The sequence below is a fragment of the Monodelphis domestica genome, chromosome 1 (genome assembly GCF_027887165.1).
Source record: "Monodelphis domestica isolate mMonDom1 chromosome 1, mMonDom1.pri, whole genome shotgun sequence".
In the NCBI taxonomy this organism is placed as follows: Eukaryota; Metazoa; Chordata; class Mammalia; order Didelphimorphia; family Didelphidae; genus Monodelphis; species Monodelphis domestica.
Window position 1 is genome coordinate 746,935,628 of NC_077227.1, and position 23,420 is coordinate 746,959,047.

Consider the following 23,420-nt stretch of genomic DNA (forward strand, 5'->3'; position numbering starts at 1 on the left):
GTATTTTGATCCTATGATCAAGGTCACCCATGATTCAAACTTATATCGAGCAGCGTATTTTTTAAATAAAAAGGAATGATGTGATATTCATCAGGGACTTTCCTGTCACCCATGAGGTAAGGCAGTAGGGTAGTCCAGACCATAGAAATGAGACTATTCTGTGAAAGGCTCAATAAAAAATGAGGAATGAAGGATACTGAGAAAGAAAATATCACTCAAGTATGGCAGAAAATTAAAACAGATGAAATTGGGGAAAATACCAGGTCTCCTATGTCCATTAAATCTTATATATCTCCATACTAGGAGCTGAGACAGAACTAATCAAGATAACTATTATCAATTTTTATTCATTACAATAAGATTAAATTTACTGAACAGAATAGATATACATACACAGAGATATACAAACTATGTAAATTATGTTTGTGTAGACACTAGAATTAGGAATATGAAAGGAGAATGATGTTGGTGTCAGGAAGACCTGGGGTCAAGTTTACCTCTGTTGTTTACTGGACATATGATCTGGAGAACTCACTTAATCTCTTAGTGCCCCTAGTTGACTTTCTGGGATTCTATTTTAATGGAGATCTTTAAAAGTAGAGGGAGTTGTAACACCAATAAAATCACAATTATAGGTTACCCCCTACATAGTCATCATAGGAGGTATATGCGTATCTAATATCCACAGTTATCATTTTGGAATGCTAATTATTTAAATCTCCCTAAAGTCATCCCCAGGGAAATGGCTATTTATTTTGATTGGTATTTATAAAGGTTTGTGTTGCTTGAAATGGCAAGCTAGTTTTCCTCCTGAAATATTATATGTTTATAGTATCTTTTCATTATCATTTATAAAGTTCTTTATAGATAACTATTGTTGCCTAAAATCCTGATAGCATTTGTGGTTAATACTATAAATGCTGTCATTCCTATTTCTGGGTAAGGTGGGGAGTAGAAATATTCATTTCTATCCAAAGAAAACTGACTTACCATGTTGGCAAACCAAAGGTACAAGTGCCAGAGGGGGCTGTTCCTTTCCCACTCTTCATGTGGACCTAATGACATTTCTCACATGACCTGTCCTTCTGCCCAGCAGGCTGATTGGAGCTCTTCCTCTCTCCACTGTCTGGGGTAACAGGGTGGAGGGTTGGCTCACAGGTGTATGAGGGTTGCAGTTTGGGCCCTTGGACTCTAAAAGGTTCACTATCACTGCCCTATTACATATACAATGTAGGTGGACAATGGAGTTCATGAAATAACATCAGGGTTTATAAAAATGCTTTCTGTAATTTTCAAGAACATGGACAAGACAGACACAGGATGAGAACGTATGGATAGAATTAAAATTGCACTGATGGAAGGGTCATATTGATGAGATAATAGATCACTTGGAGGATGGAGACTGGACTATGTTTTAATAGATAGCTCCCATCTGCAATGTGAATGAGAAAAGGACTCAAGGTAATAGATCCAAAAATAGAGGGGCTTTGCCCAGTTAGTGCAACCATCATGACGTCAGTTGTTGCCACATCAATGGGAATTATCATCACCATTATAGCTGATAATGACAATGATAATAATGCCTCTATGGCAAGAAGGGCATTTTTATACCCACAGCTGTGTTTATCGATAATGATCATTTTGTATTTGTGCCGCAGCTCGCAATGGAAGAGCTCAGAGTAGTTTCCAAACAGTACCTCATTAATCATTTCAACAATGCTGCAAGTTTGTTGGGTAGTTATTCTCCCTGGTCTATAGATGGGATAAATGTTTCACATAAGGGTCAAAGATATGTCCCAGTTCAACACTTCATAAGTCAAGCAATTTAGTTATAAAACTATTGAGATTTAGTTTTTACCAGCTGATCTAATAATGGGCCCAATGGAATATTGTCCTTCTTTATGACTTGACCATCAACCTCAAAATACTCCATAGGTGACTTGTCCTTCATTATTTTTACATTCTTGTAAACTTAAGAGTGAATATCTCCTGTTCACTTAGAAGTTTGACTGAGAGAAAATGTTGAAAGCTTTTGTTCTTTTCCTGCCTCTGTTGTTGTCTCTGTCTCTCTCATACTGTCTCTGTCTGCCTGTCTGTCCATCTGTCTGTCTGTGTCTCATTGTCTTTGTCTCTGTTTGTCTGCCTCTCTCTCTCATTGTCTTTGTCTCTGTCTGCCTGTCTGTCCATCTGTCTGTCTGTCTCTCATTGTCTTTGTCTCTGTCTGCCTCTCTCTCTCATTGTCTTTGTCTCTGTCTGCCTGTCTGTCCATCTGTCTGTCTGTCTCTCATTGTCTTTGTCTCTGTTTGTCTGCCTCTCTCTCATTGTCTTTGTCTCTGTCTGCCTGTCTGTCTATCTGTCTGTCTGTCTCTCATTGTCTTTGCCTCTGTTTGTCTGCCTCTCTCTCTCATTGTCTTTGTCTCTGTCTGTCTATCCATCTGTCTGTCTGTCTCTCATTGTCTTTGTCTCTGTTTGTCTGCCTCTCTCTCTCATTGTCTTTGTCTCTGTCTGTCTGTCTATCCATCTGTCTGTCTGTGTCTCATTGTCTTTGTCTCTGTTTGTCTGCCTCTCTCTCTCATTGTCTTTGTCTCTGTCTGCCTGCCTGTCCATCTGTCTGTCTGTCTCTCATTGTCTTTGTCTCTGTTTGTCTGCCTCTCTCTCTCATACCGTCTCTGTCTGCCTGTCTGTCCATCTGTCTGTCTGTCTCTCATTGTCTTTGTCTCTGTTTGTCTGCCTCTCTCTCTCATTGTCTTTGTCTCTGTCTGCCTGTCTGTCTATCTGTCTGTCTGTCTCTCATTGTCTTTGCCTCTGTTTGTCTGCCTCTCTCTCTCTCATTGTCTTTGTCTCTGTCTGCCTGTCTGTCCATCTGTCTGTCTCTCATTGTCTTTGTCTCTGTTTGTCTGCCTCTCTCTCTCATTGTCTTTGTCTCTGTCTGTCTGTCTATCCATCTGTCTGTCTGTGTCTCATTGTCTTTGTCTCTGTTTGTCTGTCTCTCTCTCTCATTGTCTTTGTCTCTGTCTGCCTGTCTGTCCATCTGTCTGTCTGTCTCTCATTGTCTGTCTCTGTTTGTCTGCCTCTCTCTCTCATTGTCTTTGTCTCTGTCTGCCTGTCTATCCATCTGTCTGTCTGTCTCTCATTGTCTTTGCCTCTGTTTGTCTGCCTCTCTCTCTCATTGTCTCTGTCTGTCTGTCTCCCTCCCTCCATTCTTCCTATTTCCCTTTCCCTCTTGCTACCTTTCTTTCATTTGGAGCAATTTATCCACAGAAATTACTAACAATTTTTAGTTCCCAGTTTCAAAATGCTTCTTATGTAAATGTAATGAAAATCCCCCCATGCTCAAATTTATGGGTTTTTTTTAAATATTACCTTAATCAACCATTTTTAGAGATATACTTGAATATGGATGACTTCACATGAGCATAAAGTCCAGAAACTGCAGAGACCTAACTTAAAATAAAACAAATATGTATATATCAGGAGAGTTAGGAGAGAGTTATTTGAGCTATATTAAGCAGGACTCGAGGGAGAATCAAGGAGAGGGGGAATAATAATCAGGGAGCCTGTCACAGCTGGGTTTACCTTCCAAAGCTGATAACCATATATTCTTTAATAATTACAATGAACTTTCCAAGCTATATCCAGTGACATTTAAGCTTATTCAAGAAAGATCACCTAAGCTTCAGATTAGTCTATCTAAAAACAACGAAAGGGGGAAAAACAAAGAGAAGGGCTTTTCTTGAACTAGTGAAAAGAGCAAAGGATTCTGAGGCAGACAGCTTTGTGGATATTTACTATGGGCTACTAGGAAACACACTTCCAACTTTCGACTTCATTTCCTTCATCTGTAAAATGGGACCAAGTTGATCTCTAAGTATTCTTCAAGCTGCAGGTATAGGATTTTATGATCACAATTGATTGATGGACTTAAGGTCAGCAGCTTAATACACAAAGGGAGTCACTGATATCTAGATTAGTATTTCAAGTATGATTTTTAAATCTATTTTATATCAGGAAATTTTAACCTGGGAGTTATTGAACTTTAAAAAATATAGATTGTTATTCTTACAAGATTATTGGTTCCATTTGTAATCCTACATAAATTTCATTTTATGAATTGAAAATCATTATTATTAGGAGCAATTCACAGACTTCACTCACCATGGTACCATTAGGGACTATGATATATAGCAGAAGGGCAGGGAATAAACACTTAGACAGAACCTCCTATGTTGTCAGGTACTGTGTTAAGCACTTTTAAAATATACATTTTCTCATTTTGTCCTCACAACATCTCTAAGAGGTAAGTGTTTCTATCAGCCCCAATTTGTATTTGAGGAAACTGAAAAAAATGCTGTTATTTGCCCAGGGTTACACTAAGTTTCTAATGCCACTCACTGCATTTGAACTCATTTTCCTAACTCCAATCCTAGTGCTCCTAATCTATACACCTGCAAAGTGTATAGATTAAATTGGGGGGGGGGGGGAGGGAGAATGGGAGAGAGAGAGAGAGACAGAGCAAGAAAGACACAGACAGAGAAAGAGAGAGAGAGAGAGATGAAATCACAAATCTCAGATGTATTGAAAGATATTCAATAAAGTTGAAAAAATATAATCAGATAACCTGGGTTCAAATCCTATGTTTAACACTGGTTGTATGACCTGGGTAAGTCACTTGATCTCTTTGTGGTTCCAATTCTTGGACATGTATACTAAGTAAACGCTAGAATTCAATATGTAGGGGGTAGCTGGGTAGCTCAGTGTATTGAGAGCCAGGCCTAGAGATGGGAGGTCCTAGGTTCAAATCTGGCCTCAGACACTTCCCAGCTGTGTGACCCTGGGCAAGTCACTTGACCCCCATTGCCTAGCCCTTACCACTTTTCTGCCTTGGATCCAATACACAGAATTGACTCCAAGATGGAAGGTAAGGGTTTAAAAAAAAAGAATTCAATATATATGGCATAGTAGGTTCCAGTAATAGGACATAACTCAAGCTGTCTAAATCACAGTTTATTCTAATGCAACACACACACACACATACAAATACACACACCCCTTTTCTTTATCTCCATTAGCTGCAACATTTGAAGAACTCCTCCTATACTTTCCAAATTGCTCTCAACATGATAGAACTAAAATTTCAGCACAAATGAAATACAAGGACCTAGTAAAATATTAGGACCTTGAGAGAAGGACTTGTTTTTGTTTTGTTTTCGTATTGCATGGCTTGTCCCTGGCACACAAAGAGTAAATAGTGAGTAGTGGCTGAAATGGAATGACTGCATGTTTGCCCTGGATAGATCTATTTTGCTACCTGTAGCCATCATTATCTACAAGTGGCCATTTTGCTTATTCATAGACGAAAAGTAAAATAGTACCTGAAAATATGATATTAACCACAACAACTGATCTCCATTCCAACTTAGTATCTCTGCATCCAAATTGTCAAAGCACATTTAAAAAGAAAAAAGAAACTCACTCTTGACTGTCAGTCAAGTGTGGATATGGAACAATGAGTGGTTGAAATGTTTCTAACTCCCCCAGAAGGTTTGGTCAATGGATTCTATTTCCACGCCAACTTCTTAAAGATGGCATTTACTCTATTTTCATTTTGCTTGGATCTAAAATAGGAGTGAGAGAAGTGTCACTAGAGGAGAAAACAACTCAGGATCTTTCATCAGTAATTGAATGCGGGATGAATGCAATTAAAGAAAAGATGATCAGGATTTTTGTCGGGCAATTATCAGGGGCATTGGCTCTATCACTGACTGTTCAGAAAGGGAACACAATACTCAGTGATGAAAGTTCCAGGCAAACTGCATATGTACATATATGTATGTGTTTATGGGCTCAGAACATAAGCTAGAAAGGACTTCAGCTATAACTAAGTTTAAGACCATCGTCTACCGATTGGGAAACTCAAATCCAAAGGAGTTAAGAGATTCGTCCAAGGTCACAAAAGAAGGTCCCCAGGCAGGATTTGAGACCATTTTAGCTGCCTACAGATTCAGTATTCTTTACATTACAGGATGCTGCCTTGGAAGGCAAGCATAGAGAATGCCAACGAATTTACAAGTGTTGAAGAATGAGAAAGCATGAGAAGACTAGAAAAATTCTGGATGGCTACCTAAGAAGAAAAGAGAAGAAATGATCATTGACATAAAAAGTGTACATTTGCAAAGAATTATGGGAGGGACTGGATCTAGTCAGATGGGACTATAACGATCACATTATTTTACCTTCTCTCAAGGACTTCAAACTAGGAGAAACTTTACTCAAATCCTATGTTCTAAGCCCATAAACACATACAATTTGTTTAGTGATAAGGAAACTGAAGTTGACAGATTAATTGATGTGTCCAGGATCACATAGGAGGCAAAATTTGAACTTAGGCCTACGTAAATCTAAGTTCAGAACTCTGTCCCCAATTCAACACTGCCTCTGACTATATATATATATATATATATATATATATATATATATATATATATATATATATATATATATATATATATATATATATATGTATGTATATTTCCATAGCTTTCTTTTTTGGGGGGTGGGGAGGAATGGAAAATTGGATTTGTAATTTCCCTGGTATGGGGAATTCTGGAATAAAGAACTTCCACTCATGGAGACAAGACATTTATGGACATTTTGTTTTATTCTAGAAGGTTTCTTGAAACATGGCCTAGTGTTATAACTTGTCTAGTCACACAGCCATCGTGCATCAGAGACTGGACTGTAACCCAGCCAGGCATTCCTAACTCTACATCTGCCCAACTGTCTATTACGCGATGATGCCTCTCTTATGTAATATGCATATCCATTATTAAAACTAAAATAATATAATCCTTATGTGTATACATGTCAGTATATTTATGTGTGTATAGGTGTGCATGTAGGTATGCACACCTGAGTGATAGCATGGATCTATCCAAATGCTGAAGTGCTCTGTTAAACGTAAAATGTTGCCTCATCTCCAACTTGGAGTGGATTTACAGAATTCCAGTTCCTAAAATAACTATGTCCAATAGCCCTGATGATTAGGTTCTGGAGAGGTCCTACTCATGCCAGAGGCAAATAGATGACAGTGAGATAGAAGGATAGAGACAGATCTATAGATGGATACAGAGATAAGACAGGTATGCCTCTCTCTACCTCTATCGTACCTCTATGACTATTAGCAATCTCCTGTTAGAAGCCAAGTTCCTCTCTTTAGCACTTCACCTGGCACAAAGTAAACCCTTAACAGATACTGTCAGAGAATAGATGAATGGTTTAGCATTCACTCTTTTGAGTCTTTGATATTCTTCCCTTTCCTTCGGCCATCATTTATCATGTGTGACCTCTGATTAACCCAATTTTCAAGCCTCCTGCTGCTTGCTAGCATGTCTATTTTGACCCTAACATAAAGATCTTTCCCAATGGATAATATTATGATGGCAAAATTTACTTGAATCTGTAAGTTCCTCAGTAGGAAAAACACAGCCCACTTAAATCTGTTCTTGAACAATGCCCATGGCCTTGACCCTTTCCTAGCAGTTTCTGGGAGATGTTCTGCTAAGTGGATAACAGTTTCTCTCCCACAGAGCACAATTTTCAGCTTCTTAACTTGGGCTTAGAGTTCTAAAGGACTAGAGTTTTCAGGAAAAATCATCCAGGTAATTTCTCTCTTATTCTTAATCTGTGTTCATGAAAACTGAGAATGCCCCTGATTTTTTTTCAACTATTATATCTAGAACTGTTTCAACTTAAAGGAAAATCTTCCAAATATAAAGTGTTGCCATTAATTTTATGTTTTTCCACTGATAAGAAGACAGTCTCATTTTCCCAGATATTCACATATGAATTAACATCTCTCATGCTCCAGTGGTAAAAAGCCCCATGTTTGAATGTAGTCATTGGTGGACCTCTAGTCATTCAGGGATTTCTGGGTGATAATCTAACTTAGGAGAGCCAAATCTTGAAGGCTTATAAAATCCCATGAACAATAGTGTCTTAAAATACTTCCCGCAAACAACATATTATGTTAAAAATTTAATTTCTTAAAGGGGGAAAAATTATACATTTCTGAATGCTTATTGATACCTCGAGAGAGAAGTTACTTAGTAAAGAAACATCAATTAATGCTTTTAATTCCAAGGGTGATAATGAGTAGCTCCCCCCCCCCTTTTTATGCCCCCATGTCTGCCATCACGAAGGGTGTAGTATATAGCCTGAAGTATATATGGTCAAATATTGGATAAATCGTCTATCTAAAAGTAAGAGAATTTTAAAGCTTTACTACCTAGTAGAAACCAAAGCCTGGAGGTTCTTGATTTCTCTTTCATTTCCAGACAGGCAAATTCCTTACAGATGTCTTTCTACCATATCATTGTCTTGAGACATTTAGGAATAGTATACATAGGAAAGTATTAAGTTAATTCACAGGAAATTTTTGAAACTAAAAACAATTGATTCCAGACGGACAACTGGGGATTTTGAAGCACAGCTTGATGTTTAGATGGATTAATTGGTATTTGAAGGAACTCTTTCAGAATAAGAATTTCTTTGAAAGAATTATTTTGTCCTGTGGTTTTTTATTTTATTTTTCAAAATCAGTTCATGCAGGTGGACCCAACATTAATTGGACAAAGGAACAAAATGTAAGAAAAATAGAAAATCATATATGTATTAGGCAATATAATCTGAAATAATCCTCCAAGAAGATGGGCCACTAGAGTGCTTAATCAACCTACACTTAAGAGAGCCATCTTGTTTTATTTCGATTGCAATATGTGTCTGGTGTTTTCTTTTTTCCCCACTTTTTATTTCTACTAATCAAAATTAAATTGATGACTTAGAAAAAAGCAATGTTGCAAAGTATTTTTTATATTTTTAAGAATATTGTAACCTATCCATATCATACAATATATTAAGGATTGTCACAATATTTTTTTTTCTTTATTACAATTTCTACACTTGTGTGTAGCGGTAACTATTTATGAGATCAGGGATCAGGATAGATAATGGGTCTAAGCCTACCATCATCCTATATTTTCAGAAGTAGGTTACCCTTCCAGGCCACTGGAATGCTGCCATTCAGGAACTTGGAAAAAGTCAATGCCTAAAGTGTCTATAAAATAGTCAAGAGAATTAGGAAATTGGAGAGTTTGCACCTATAAATAGAAAAGGGATAAGGATTGCATAGTCGTACAATGTCTGAAATCTTGGAATCAGTAAAAATAGAGACAAGGTAACATTAAAATCCCAAGAAAATGCAAATGGACCATACCCACAGCTAATGTATCCCCATTAAAAACAACAACAAAAGAAAATCATTCACCAACTGTTAAAACCATCACAGTTCTAACCCTGAAAAGATTACAATAAGGTGCTTATTTCCAGGATTAGTCTTATCTCTTCCTAGTTTTTATTATTTTTTCTTTAAAAGAAAAGTTTTAAATCATAGGAGAGCACAGACTTAGAACCAGTGTGGTCCTTAGGGTTAATCTAGTTCAACTCTCTTCATTTTTGGATAAAGAAACTCAAGCCCTGAGAAGATCAGCAGTTTTGCCCAAGGGCATATGGGTAAGATGACACAAATGTAGTAGAATTTGAACTCAGATTTTCTTACCCAGGATGAAGTGTTCTTTCCACTACATTCCATCATGTTTCATGTTCCTTTTTATGAATTTCTTGGTTTTCTTTAGGTTAGTATTCTTTTAGTTATCCAGCTTCATCGAAAACATTAAAAATGAACCCACTCAGAGACAGAAACAGTCACTAATTTATTCTGTATGATCCCTTCATTAAGAAATGAATAAATAAGTGTATTTAAGCATAGAAGAAAAGTCCTTAATGATGTAAGAGAGGAGGTTCCATTTATTGAAAGAGTAAGAAAATGTCATGAGAAAAAGCAAAATAAAAAATTATAATTGGGATTCTTTTTTTTTCTTTCAATCAACACATTAAAGTTATGGAAGAATTGTTTGACTCTTATGTTTTCTCTCTTTAGACATACTCAGTGAATAAACAGTGAGTGACCTGACAGACTGATCACAGTGGAACAACTCTAAATGCAAGCTTTCTGAATTATGACTCTATTTTTTAAAAAGATGTTTTCATTCCTTCCATCAGAATACTAAGTAATAATAATGATTGTTTTCCTACCTGCTTTCTGCTTATTAGTTTGGGACTGCCAAATATTATGTGTGTAGAGCTATATATGCAAGTATATATAAATGCACATATATGTACATAGAGATATCTTATGACACTTACAAATCAAATTGAGGAAATGGAAGTAGGGATGTGTGTAGCCATAGAATATATTAATATAATATATCTATAGTTTTCCTTTCTCAAATTTGACTTATAAGTATTATATGATATATGATTATTTTTAGAAAGGGAATACTTTTAGCTATGGAAACAAAGACAATATTATCTTGTCATATGGAGTCTTTGTAGTGACTTCTGGATATTACTTCATGTCCTGCACAATCAAGGGCTTTAATAGCTGTCTGAATTTTTTAGATAACTTAACAATTGAGAGAATCCCATTATGTGTATAGAATATGAGGTACATGAGAACACTTGACTAACTTTAGCAAATAGACACACTTAGTTTTGTTCCACTTTGTTTTTCTCTTTCAGGAATTATTCTTGCAAAGATGCTATAGACATTTAAAAAACACAGATACATGACTGATCTCTCTGGCTGGGTAGGTCTTCTTCTATTATGCTATTCAATATTTCCTCTCATCAATACTACACTATATTTTAGAGGAAAAAATGGCTTATCAACAAACATAGGTTTCTTTGAGCCCTCTATTAAAAGCAAACTGAAATAAATATTTCTTTGATAAATATTTCAATGAACATTTTGGCATGGGAAAGAGAAAGATCTTGGATGGAAAACAATAGGAATATTAACAAAAATGGATATTACATCAAGTGAAATGTGACCTACTCTTGGCATTGCTAACCAGGTTTTTGGCTTTGGCTAAACTAATTTCTTTACCCAAGACTTTGTTGCCTCATTGTAAAATAATGGGATTAGACTTGGTGATCTCTACTGCCCCTTCTTGCTCTGAAATGCCTCTAGAAAATTTCCTTCCTACTCAATATTTCTCCAAAGGGAAGAAAAAAAAAGCATCAGTGAATAGCTAAAGCAACAACACTAATTAACTTAGTCGAGAATATGGTTTTCTTTTCCATTCTATCTTCCTCAGAATTTCAGTGGGTACAAAATGTAAGGCACCAAATAGCAAGAAGCTTCTTCATCAATATCAGCATTCCAGAGTGCTAATGAGGGCTCAAAACACACCAAGCATTGTAGGCCTTCTAAGAAGGCCCTCCACTACCACCTAGTATTCAGAAAGGAATTTATAAATTGGGTGTCTTGTTTCCTCTTCATCCTAGAGCTGTATCCATTGTAAAACCAAAGATAAAAAGGCCCCCAATTATGATGCTTTTATTAGCCCTCACTTTTCTGTTTTCAGGTTATTTAAACTTTAGAGCTCTGCCCCAAAGTGTTTTAGTCACTGGCTGGCTTGAGTATAGCTTGATTAGATTGGATTCTAGACAGTTAAAGGCTAGATGAAATAAACTATATCATTTAAGTTGATATGGAAATGGGGTGGGGGGAATGTTGTGAGTCACATGGCTCTCAACTCACAGGGAAAATCTCTTTTTCAAAGACAAGTAACTATAAATAGAATATCAGACAGCCCCTTGCCAGGCCTGAGCCTCTCCTTATACTGTAGTAGTGGGATGATAATGTCTTGATGCTGTCACCATAATTATCCATGTGTTAAGGTTGACTTTGTCCTCAAAAGAATACTATGAATTTATCACTAATTATGAGCTGGGGCAGGTTCTAAGGAACTGTATCTTTTTTCTAGTCTTAATTATGTACCCACAATCTCTCTTAAAACCCAAAGGACTTGAAATATGTGTTATTTTCTGATGATATTTCTTCCCTCAAATCTTTAAAACAAATGCTAAGAGGCAATTCCTTAAAATATTGCTTTGAGACATCAGGTGAGGCTAAAGGTAGAGAAAGGAGAAAATAGCCAAAACTCAATCCCCTGCCATTCTCTGGAACAGTATTTGTGGTCCATTTTAGTCCAAAAAGAGTAACAATACACATCATTTCCTTCTAGGATAATACCAGCAATGACAAACAGTTCATCTCATGCCTTGAATTGTATAATGGCTAAATCACCTACCGGATGTCAGCCCAGAAGAAGCTATCCCTTGACATGTAGTTACAGTTACACAAGTCCTGATTCCAGACAACTAGCCAATTCTCAACATAATATGCCTTTAAAAACAAGCCAGAAGAAGTGTCCGAGACCCTTCTGATGACATTGAAAATAATAATAATAATAAAACCTCCTTGCATTACATCAGAGCAGACTCCTGACATTCTCTAGGTTGGTAAAAAGTTTGAGATGGAAAGTAAAAGGTATCCCTGTGGATTAGACATAGCTATTACCTGCTTGAGTTAGAAACTGTGACACATTTACAGCAAAAATCAACCCTTGGTCAATTTCTCTTTGGTTTATATCCTCTTCAAATCCAGCAATTTTTGTATTTTTTTCTTTTATTAACATGGCCCCTCCTTCATTCATATTTCTTAAAAAATAAACAAAAAATAAACAAACCAGAAAACCAAGAACCAGACATCAAATCCATACCAAAAAAAAGGAAAAGAAAGAAAGAAAGAAAAAGAAACAAAGAGTTCTTAAAAGTCCAACCCCTATGTACAAACTTTAAGAAGCAGATGCCGCAACACGGAGGTTTATTCCAACTTAATCTCATCCTTGAATGAACTTCCTTCAAGTCTCAACTCCTTTAAAAATAACCACAGTCACTTTCCTGGTGGTTGTAATTTAATTAAATAACCTTTCACACTGAGCAAAACCCCAAAGCAAAAGGCTCATTAATCTTTCTAGTGATTAGAGACACCTCAAGAGCTTCAAACATTTACCTCTCCTTCCCAGCAGCTGAAATGTTTTTAGGAGGATCATGGTTCATACCTCACATTCCCTGGAGCCAGAGATGGTGTATGTGCAAGGCCCCGATCCATTAACTGATACATCCATGGTCTCAGAGTTTGTTGGCTTGTAGTCCACGTAATACTCCTGTAAAGGGGAGTTCATTTGTCTTTCAGATTCCCTGGCCTTTTTCCGGCGTCTCTTCATGAGAGAATGCTGCTGGAGTTGCTTCATGCTGGCGGGATAACGCTTCCAAGACACGTAGATCACCAAAAGGATCATAGCCACCGAGAGAAAGAGGGCCACGCTGCCAGCAATGATCTTGTGGAAGGACACGTGCTCGTACTCTGGCTCTGCGCCAGGCATCGGAAAACCCGGGGAAGGGCTCGAGGTGACTGGAGTCGCTTGGGTTGTTTCCAGTTTGGAAATGGTGGGTTTGAGAACCACCAGAGGTTTCTGGGGCGTTGGTGGGGCCTGATGGGACTTCTCGGTCACCACCACCTGGATTTCGGCACAGATGTTGTAGGTTTCCACCGCGTCGCTCACCTTCTCCCCCTGGATCTGCTTGGGGCCCGCACAGATCATTGTGCTCTCTTTATTCCCCTTGAAGTTTTTAAGCCAAGAAAAGAGGGGGCAAATGCTCCGACTACATTCCCACATGTTCCCTGACAAGGTGATGGATATCAAAGAGATCCAGGCATTGACAGTCTCCTGAGAGATGTTGGTGAGCTTGTTGGAATCCAGATTCAACTTCTGCAAGTTGGGCAGGCACTTAAAAGTGCCTGGCTCGATCCCTTGGATGTCATTCCCTGATAGATCCAAGTTGTGCAGAGAGCTCCAAGTCCACGTCAAGCCTTGGTTGATGGAGCGGATGCGATTCCACTGCAAATAGATGGAGCGAAGGTTGAAGAGTCGGGGGAAGTGAGCAAAGTTGATCTTAGAAAACTGGTTGTGCTCCAGATGGAGCTCCTTCAGCTTCAAGAGGCCAGCGAAGGCATTGCGCGAGAGGCTCCGCAGGCGGTTGTAGCCCAGGTCCAGAAAGTCCAGGTTCCGGCAGTCTTGGAAAACCCGGATGGGCACTGTCTTCAGCGAGTTGGACCTCAGGTGCAAGATGATGAGCTTGCGGAGGCCCTTGAATTGCTCCGACTGCAACGACTGGAGCTTATTGTAGGAGAGGTCCAGGTTCCGGAGGTTGGGAACCGGGTGGAATGTCTTGTTGTGCAGGTGCGTGATTTTATTGGAGCTCAGAATCAGTTCCTTCAGCCTGCGGATCCCCTGGAAGGCGTCCTCGTCCACAGTGCTGATGTAATTGTGGTCCAGATAGAGCCACACGAGCTGATTGAGCCCCGCAAACTGACTGGCTTTCAGTTTCTGGATGCTGTTGAATCGCAGCGATAAGCCCTGGGAGCCACCCGAAATGTTCCTGGGAATGTCTGCGAAGGCGTGAGACTCGCAGTACACAATTTTCCCATCGCATCTGCAGTTCCTGGGGCAAGGTCTCTGGGCACCCGTGAGCATCACAAGCAGGACTGTGGGCAGCAGCACCAGTACCACGCTCATGCCTCGCAGCTGCTTAATTAAATGGAAACCTACAACAGGGGAGAAAGAAAACAAGTGGGCCTTTGGGGCTAGGCAAAGCTCTCCCTAGAAGCTTTGCACGGGGCAGGAGGAGGGGCTTCACGGAGCGCTTTGTTGGGCAGGTGGGTGCGTGGAAAGGCAGCTTACCGCTCCCCCCCCCACCCCCACCCCCCCCCGCCGCGCGCCCGCCCGCCCTTTTCTTTTCCTAAGGCACGATTTTCCTTATCGCTGCATAGGAGCTCTTAAGGAAGTGTCTCTTTCTTGATGCTCAATTACTTTGGGAATGATTTATGGGTCTCTGGAGCTAGGCACAGCCTCCTCCTCGAGTTCCAGCGGTTCGCATGTTCATCAGCGTGATACGTTGCAGGGATTTTCTTATCACCTGACACCACAGTTCTAACAAGTAACATATTTGTCAAGTCACTGTATTGAATGCCAGCCATGGGAGGAAGTGAACTGTGGCTTCTGGTGATTTAAGGGGGGCAGGAAGGGGGAGGGGGGCGGTCACTTCATAAACCCACCACTTCCAAATCCTCCCTGACTGGGGGAAATGCGATGCTTTAACCTAACTGCAGAGAGAAGAGTTCCCAGGCTATAAAGTTTCCCCCGCCGTAAAATGCGTGCCCCTTGCCTAATAGAATCGAGTTAGGAGGCGAGGGCTGGGAGATGGCACGGGGACGGATCCCGGCAGCCAATGGAGCAGAGCCTGAAGACCCACAACACGGAGCGGCAATCCCCGGCTCCTAATAAATGCGCACGCAATAAACATACAGAGAGATAGCTGCGTGTTGTGAGTCCCTTGTCCGTGATCCATGGGTGCTGCAAAGTTTCCCTCGCTAGAGCCTCCTCAAACGTTTCCCACCCGGCAAGAAATGGTCCGGGGGCCGAGAGTTATGCCAGTGAATCCTGCCAATCGCTCTTTCATATTTCGGGACTGAGGAAGGGAGCAGAATTCAGACAGCTTTCTCCCCTCCAAGTCCGCGTCTCCTGACTACATCCCGCGCCCCCCCCCCCATCTCCCAACCCCCAGTAATGTCAGGACTGCTGGCTTCCCGCAAAGTTGCCCTGCTTCTAGCAATCAGGTTTCATTTCCTTGACGTTTGGCTGTTAAAGCTCTTCTCTCTTATATCAATAATGTTTTGTTTTGTTTTTTTTGGGGGGATGACTTCGGGTGACTGCAGTTTCTCTCTGGCACACTCCTATTTTAAAACAAGAAGCAATCAGCACAGATCCCTCATCTGAAATCCTGTTTTTCCAAAGGAATGGATTTTTCCCCTTTTAATTTCAACCCTGATCTTGCGCTGCTCTCTCATTGCCAGCCCCAGTCTCACTGAAATACGTTCCAGTTCTTCCAGACAGGAGAAGGGAGTGGGGGTGCTAACTAAAGCGGAGGGGGGCAGAGAGTCACATTTGAAAAAAAGAAATAAGGCTGCCAAATGACTGCTTGGAATTGGGGAGCCGGGTTAGGGCTCTGGTAGGGAGCAATGCTGCTAAAATCACCTCTAAAGTAACAATGCCACCCCCAAAGACACACACACATACACACGCACACACACACACACACACACACACACACAAGCTAGAAAGTGTTAACTAGCCTCCTGACAGCCAAGAGAACTCAAAGCATGGGTGATATTATCAGGGAATCAGGAGGCAGCCCTGATTGTGGAGCCCACAGATCCCAATCTGGCTACGCAGGAACAGCTAGAGATCATCTGAGGCATCCCTTTTTAAGTCTGGTCAACTCCTTTCTATGCATTTACAGAACCATTGTATACTGGGATGGGGGGGGGAGGCTGCAGGGGGGAAAGGGTGGAGGGGAAGGATCTAAAAATATTGTAACAACTCCAGTGAGTCACCTGGCCAACTAATGCCCTACTGTTAGCTGCCACCCCCCATCAACCCCCTACCCTTCTGTCAGCATTCATGCCAGGGCTGAGTTTGTCCCCCAGAGCTAGAGCTTTGATGAGAAGGAAATAACAAAAGTTCACTTACCCATCCTTTGTCATCCAAAAGCAGCTCCCCCTCTCTTTCTTCCTTTCCTTCCTTCCTTTCTCCCTCAGGTCTCTTCTTGCTGGCTCTCTTGGTCTTTAATCCACCACAGCCTTCATGCCATGGGTACAGCTGTCACTCACAACCATCATGATCGGGCATGTGTGCCAGGAACCCACACAAAGTTCCCCAGAGAGGACAAGAAAAAAAGAAAGAAAAGAAAAGAAAGAAAAGAAAAAAAAAGAAATGGGGGTTGGGGAAGGGGGAGGGAGGAAGCAGGTGGGGGAGGGAGGGGAGGAGGGAAGAGTCTCTAGGCTCTAAGGGCCATTGTGTAATTGACCATAGGGCCCCAGGCTGAAATTGACAATCCCTGTGGAGGGGCCCTAACACATCGCAGGGAAGGCAACCAACTTCTCTGAAGAGCTTCCCCCCAGTACCTGGCATTCCTTATGGCGCTGCCTTTGGCCATGCCCAGCTCCAGCCAGGCATCCTCTGGGGCCCCCCCTCACTTCTGGGAGCAAGTAGGCCTCCCTCCGGGGGCTGGAGGGGAGACCACCCCAGCCAGGGGATTTCAGAAGGGAGACAGACTCGGTTTCTCCATTGAGCAGGGCAGGTCTAGAGCGCTTTGTAGCTTGGCTGAGAGGCAGCTCTTGTCTAATTCCGAAGGCTTTCCCTGAGACTGATGGTGCTCGGAGCTTGTTGGTGCTAATGCTTTCGTTTGTGATACACTGAGTGCCCTCCACTGGAGAAAACAGATCGCACATTAAAGGCATGAACAAGTGAGCCTGTCAGGGCTCTGCAGCCTTCCCTCTCTCGTTCAGACAGGAAAATTAAAGGCACAGAAACATCCCCCCCCCAAGATTATTAAATGTTTATGGAAGAGATTTCCTCGCACTGACTACAAAAACTAAATAAAACACCTGTTCTCTCCATATTTAGCAATCAGCGGTATTTATTTAAAGGAGGCCCTGACCAGAATATGTTTTCCCTCTGCAAATTACAAATGTTTTATTATCCTGATGCAACAGGGGAAATGGTGCATCTTATAGGATTGCTTCTCTCTCTGTCTGTCTGTCTGTCTGTCTGTCTGTCTGTCTCTCTCTCTAACTCTCTCTGTCTCTTTCTCTGTCTCTCTCTCTCTGTCTCTCTCTCTGTCTCTCTCTCTGTCTCTCTGTCTCTGTCTCTGTCTCTGTCTCTCTCTTTCTCTGTCTGTCTGTCTGTCTGTCTGTCTGTCTGTCTGTCTCTCTCTCTCTCTCTCTCTCTCTCTCTCTCTCTCTCTCTCTCTCTGTCTCTTTCTCTGTCTCTGTCTCTCTCTCTCTGTCTATCTGTCTGTCTCTCTCTCTCCAACTTGGTTTGTTTTTATTTTTAAAGAAGCAACATTGAAATTGGCTTGAGCCAGTCAGGCTGAAAATCATGCAAACAAGGACCTAAAATGGCTAGTTAAAAACAAAGTTGTAAAATTCATTATAAAAATGGTATTATCCAAGAGGAGAGAGAAAAGGGCAAGCCTTAAGATCAGAAAGCCGGAGGTTAGAGTCATGCTTTTCTAGATCTATTTTATACCTATTTTCCTAAATTCTATAGTTCAGACAAACTTAGTTAATTGGCATTATGGTCCATTTCATTTCCCCTCTCCATACTATTGTTTAAACTTCCCCTCCCCCCACTAGAAGGCACTCCTTCCTTACCTCCTCCATTTGAAATTCCTAATTTCCTTCAAAATTCAGCTCAACCTTTTACATGAACCCTTTCCTGATCCCCATCCCTAACTTTCTTTCCTCCTTAAGAAATCTTATACTTATTAATATACATATATATGCATTATAGATTTGTATGAATATATCTGTATCTAATTATGAAGAGAAGGGAGATCAGACTAGACAATTACCTCAACTGACAAAGTAATTCAAAATTTGTTTGCTGGGAATACATATCAAATGAGACCATCAGAGGTAGCTGGCACATAGTAGGTACTTATTAAATTCTAATTGTCTTCTATTTCCTTTTCATTCTCTCTTCCATCATAGGACTCAATTAGATGTGACAAAAAATCTAGATACATTGTTTGATAGAAGTGGTCTTACTCTGTGCTGATTTTGGGAAAAGAGAGCTGAAATGTCTAATGTCTTAGCAGCAGAGGTCTCCACTCAATTCCGGGAGGAATTGCTTCTGGGAACAAAGGAGAACCTTTTTTGCTTCAGGGTCCTACTTCTTCCTTCCTCCCTCATCTGGTGAAGAACCAGCTAACTTATTAGAGGATGAAGATTTTGAGTTTTTTATCAGCATTCTTGAGTGGTCCTGGAACACCAAAAATTGATTGAACTATCTATATCATGAGACCAGGACAGGTTATATAGTATAAGGAAAAGCAGTCAAGAGTGGGATTCTCAAACTTCTAGTGTCTTTACACATATGATAATAGATTTCAAAAGTTTCATGAACTTCAATGGGAAGGATTATATTTGTATTATTATTAAGCAAAATGTAGCATTTATTAATTATTTATTAATTATTATAATTAATTAATATTATTAATAAGCAAAATGTAGCATTTATTAATACTTTCTTTTCTTTTTTTAATTTGGAAAATTTTATCTAATTCATTAATTTAGAATATTTTTCCATGGTTACAAGATTCCCTTAATTAAATTAAAGCATTATTTTGAGGAGTCTATTTGTAAGCTTCCCCCAGACTAGTAAGGAACATCTCTCTCTCCCTCTCTCCATCTCTCCGTCTCTCTGTCTCTCTCTCTCTCTCTCTTCCTCTCTCTCTCTCTGTCATACACACACACACACACACACACACACACACACACACACACACACACAGAGTTTAAGAATCTTTGTTCTACTAGAAACCAAAGACAACTAAACCACACTTATAGGAAACAATATTAATAATAATTTTTATTTTTTCCAGATTACACATTATTACAATTTTTAAAATAATAGTTTTCTGATATTTTGCAATCCATATGCTCTCTTCACATCTCTCCCCCCTCCCCAAGAAAGGCAGGTAATATGCTATAGATTGTGCTTATATTATCATACAGTACCATTTCCACATTTTTCTCATGGTGAAAGAAGACACCTATTTGCTTACACCAGGCAAAAAGTTCATAGAAGAAAAACTGTAAAGAATGATGTGTTTCAAATTGCATTCAGACTCTGTCTGGTCCTTCCATGACAATAGATATCCCAGGAAACAGTTTATTTAGGATTCTAGCAAAAACCTTCCAGAAACTATGGGTTTTGTCACATGTGATTCCCAAGATTGAACCTTTTCCCCTTTTATTCTCTGTGTCCTGGTGGGAGATGTAAGGGGGAGGGATGTTTAGTATAAGCTCTACTGCTGTAGTAATTACTCATTTTAAAAAGTGGATTAAGTCTTTTGGACTAATAGATAAGTTAGTGTTCAATACGGGACACAATGGTGAAGGATAACGAGAATATAAAACATGATCCTCCAGATCCCAAGTGTCCCCAGAGCCTTGAAGGGAACATTTCCTCTTTCAAGAATTCTGATAAATTCTAGACATACAAATAAAAGTGAGTAAGATGGTCCCTGCACTCCAAGAGGTTGCCTTTGAATAAGGAAAGCCAGCACATACAGAGGAGGAGTAGCCAGGCTAGAATATTTTGGTGAGGACAATTTGATTACTATAGCTCGAAGGCATTGGTAGCTTTTGGTGCAGCATGACATGGGGATGAAGATGAAAGTCATTTCCTATCCAATCTAAACTTGTGAATTGTCATCAATGAAATCCCAGGTTACCACAAATTGTAGCATGAGGCAGGAGTACAGATGAGTGGTAGGAAGAAAGAGAACAATCATTTACTAAGCATCTGTTATGTGCCAGACAATGGACTAAGTGCTTTCCACAGATTATCTTATTTGATCTTGAGAACCACCTTGAAAGGTCTGTGACATTATTATTCCCATTAGAAAGCTGAAAAAATTGAAGCAGAGAGAGGTTGTGACTTGTCCAGGATCATCCAACCAGCAAGTATCAGAGGCTGGATTTGAACTTGTCTTCCTGACTCCTTAACTATCTCTCTACCCACTGTGATACCACTAATAATTGTTTAAGATCACTCCTCTACCCATAAGTACTCCTCTCTCTCATAATTGTAATGTATATAATGTGTGTGTTTCACAGTTGGTTAGTTTGGGGCACACAATTTCCTTTTAAGAAAATGGCAATTCCTTGTGTACAAGGACAACATCATTTCTATCTTTGCATCTCCTGGCTCTAGTAGAGAGTCTGGCACATAGTAGGTGCTTAAGATATGAGTTCAGTTTGATTGACTGCTTAATTAAATAAATGAATATGAGGAAGGGGTAAGTCATTTTGTTTCTCATTGTCCATTATATCAGTTACTACTGAATTGTTTATAAAATATTCATATACATATATATACATATGTATGTATATATTATATATATAGTTATGTGTGTGTATATATCTAGATCTATCTGTCTGTCTATATCTATTTCTATACATATATGTATATGGAGAGGGGAGGTTTTCCACAATTAAAATCGTCAGCAAAGATGAAACTAGAGGTCCATAGAAGGAAAAGATAAAAAGAAGACTATAGGGGGCAGCTGGGTGGCTCAGTGGATTGAGAGTCAGGCCTAGAGATGGGAGGTCCTAGGTTTAAATCTGGCCTCAGACACTTTCCAGCTGTGTGACCCTGGGCAAATCACTTGACCCCCATTGCCTAGCCCTTACCACTCTTCTGCCTTGGAGCCAATGCACAGTATTGACTCCAAGATGGAAGGTAAGGGTTTAAAAAAAAAAAGAAGACTATAGCTACCTTTGAAGGTTTTGAGGAAATGTTTTTGAAATGCACTACAGTAATTGGCTATTTTAAAAAAAAAGAAAGAAAAAAGTCCCTAAACAAATGCTAAAAGTCCTCATTGTCACCCTTAGGAATATTCCCAGCGACTGTAGACTAATAATCTTAAAGGTAGAGGTGAATTGACAATTTATGTGCTTGAAGAAAATAGCTGATGGTGGGATTTCTGATGGGCAGGAGAATCCAAGTGGAAAGTTCTCCATACAGTGTATGTAACATCTCATTTGAAGTTCAAAACAACTTTGTAAGGGAGATCTTCGGGGTCCCATATACTCTGAGGACAAATTAAAAAGGTGTGTGGTAGGTGGCAGCAAGCTGCAATATAAAATCAAGAGAAATTCTCAAGTGCAGGAGTAAAGGATGTCATCAAGGAAATGTATGAAGAAAAGAAGAAAAAGGCCTGTCCTGGGATGAGGGAGAGTATAGTTGGTGGAGGGTCACAGAGCCCCACTGACATCTTTTCTCTGCATTAGAAGGCAGATAGGGTAGAGAGGACATAGATAAGAAGACTTGAGTTCAAATCCAAGCACTGACAGTAACTCATTATATGAAGTTTGCAAGTCAGATAGTCTGTCTCAGTTTCCTCATTTGTAAATTGGAGATCATACCTTGATATCCTTGATGCCTCATTGGTATGTTGCTAGATAAAGTGAGTTGTTTTTAAAGAGCTTTGAAAATAAAAAGATTATATCAATACTAGATGATGATGATGATGATAATAAAAGGAAAAACTCATCGAAGGTGTCAGTTAATAGCTGGTGATCTGAATCTTCAGGAAACTTCCAAATCAGTGAGCTCACTGGCTTGGGTTTTATTTGTGTTGGAGGTATGTCAGTATGTATCTCCAAGTTTTAATCCAGTAATCAATCCAGCCACATAATATAGGCTTGTTCAGTGGTCTTCTCAGCCCATCTGAAAATCAGAGTATTTGAAATGTAAGATTAAAATTAATAGCCAATAACTCCAAGTATTATATTTTATAAGATTTATTAGTAATGACTTGAAGTAGAAGAAATAGATAAAGCCTGAGTAAAGACAAGTTTACTTGATGCCGAAAGCAGGAGAAGAGAGAGAGGGAGGGCAGGGTTACAGAATCCTTATCTCCATTTACAAATGGAGATTTTGACCCTTTGACATCATTCCCCAGAAGTCCTTAGTGTTTCCCAAAATTCCCTATAATCTCTCCTGTGTCTTCATATTGGTGGGATCAATTATTGGTATTTAACTGGCAGTAACTCCTCCTATGCTCTCTTTCTTTGGGATGATGCAGCAAGTATGGTGGTAAGCTAAGTGTGGGGATTTTAAATGGGCTAACCAGCCATGGGCATGTGGTTTTTATTTTGTATCCTCTTTATTCCTTGATCTCTAATGATCATTTAATAAACCTCATAAAATAGAATATTTTTATTATTAGAGAAATCAATTTAATTTTTACACTGAAACGTAGTAGTAGTAGTCTCTCGGTAACCAAGGATGACGATTGTCTTTGTGCATTTTCATCTATGGTGTATAGATGAGTGTGCACAAAGATACTTGTGCGTGAAGGAGATCTAAGTGGAAAAGCCGATGCACAGAGACAGTCCCACTCTCTCGGCGTTGGAAGCCTGGGTCCAGTGACACGAAAAGTCGTTACACCTGGAGACTTTCTCAGCTGCATTGGATGGTCATGTTGTCTTTTGTGCTCCAACACGCCCTAAGCACTCCACAGTGCTTTGCTGCATCGCCATCTCGGCCGTTGAACCTTCTTATTGGTTTCTTCCATCTGTTCCACCGAAGCAGTCTTCACATGCTGGGTGAGCAAAGCCCTGGTTCACCAGGGGTCTACGACCCGATGGCTACCCTCACAAGGTTTGGCCGGCCTGTCGAAGCCGTTGCCCAGGGTGTGGCTGCTGCTGCATGCTAGCAGCTACTGGGAGCCACAAGTGAGAGCTGGGTGTCAGGTGAGGGTCAGAGGTTGGAGAGCTGCCCTAGGAGGGCACAATAAGCCCTCCATACCAGAGATAT

The 23,420-nt window shown here is 40.0% G+C and overlaps 1 protein-coding gene across 1 annotated transcript in view; it reads right to left on the minus strand.

Annotated features, from left to right (window-relative positions):
* Positions 1-17,305, minus strand: part of LRRTM4 (leucine rich repeat transmembrane neuronal 4) — an 889,482-nt gene extending 872,177 nt beyond the window's left edge. Inside the window, exons 1-2 of the mRNA XM_007477807.3 lie at positions 16,557-17,305; positions 13,026-14,572 (exon numbers count right to left, since the gene is read on the minus strand). Of these exons, the coding sequence (XP_007477869.1) occupies positions 13,026-14,572; positions 16,557-16,560 (1,551 nt within the window). The 5' untranslated portion in view covers positions 16,561-17,305. The remainder of the gene's footprint in view (positions 1-13,025; positions 14,573-16,556) is intronic.
* Between the last annotated feature and the right edge of the window lie 6,115 nt (positions 17,306-23,420).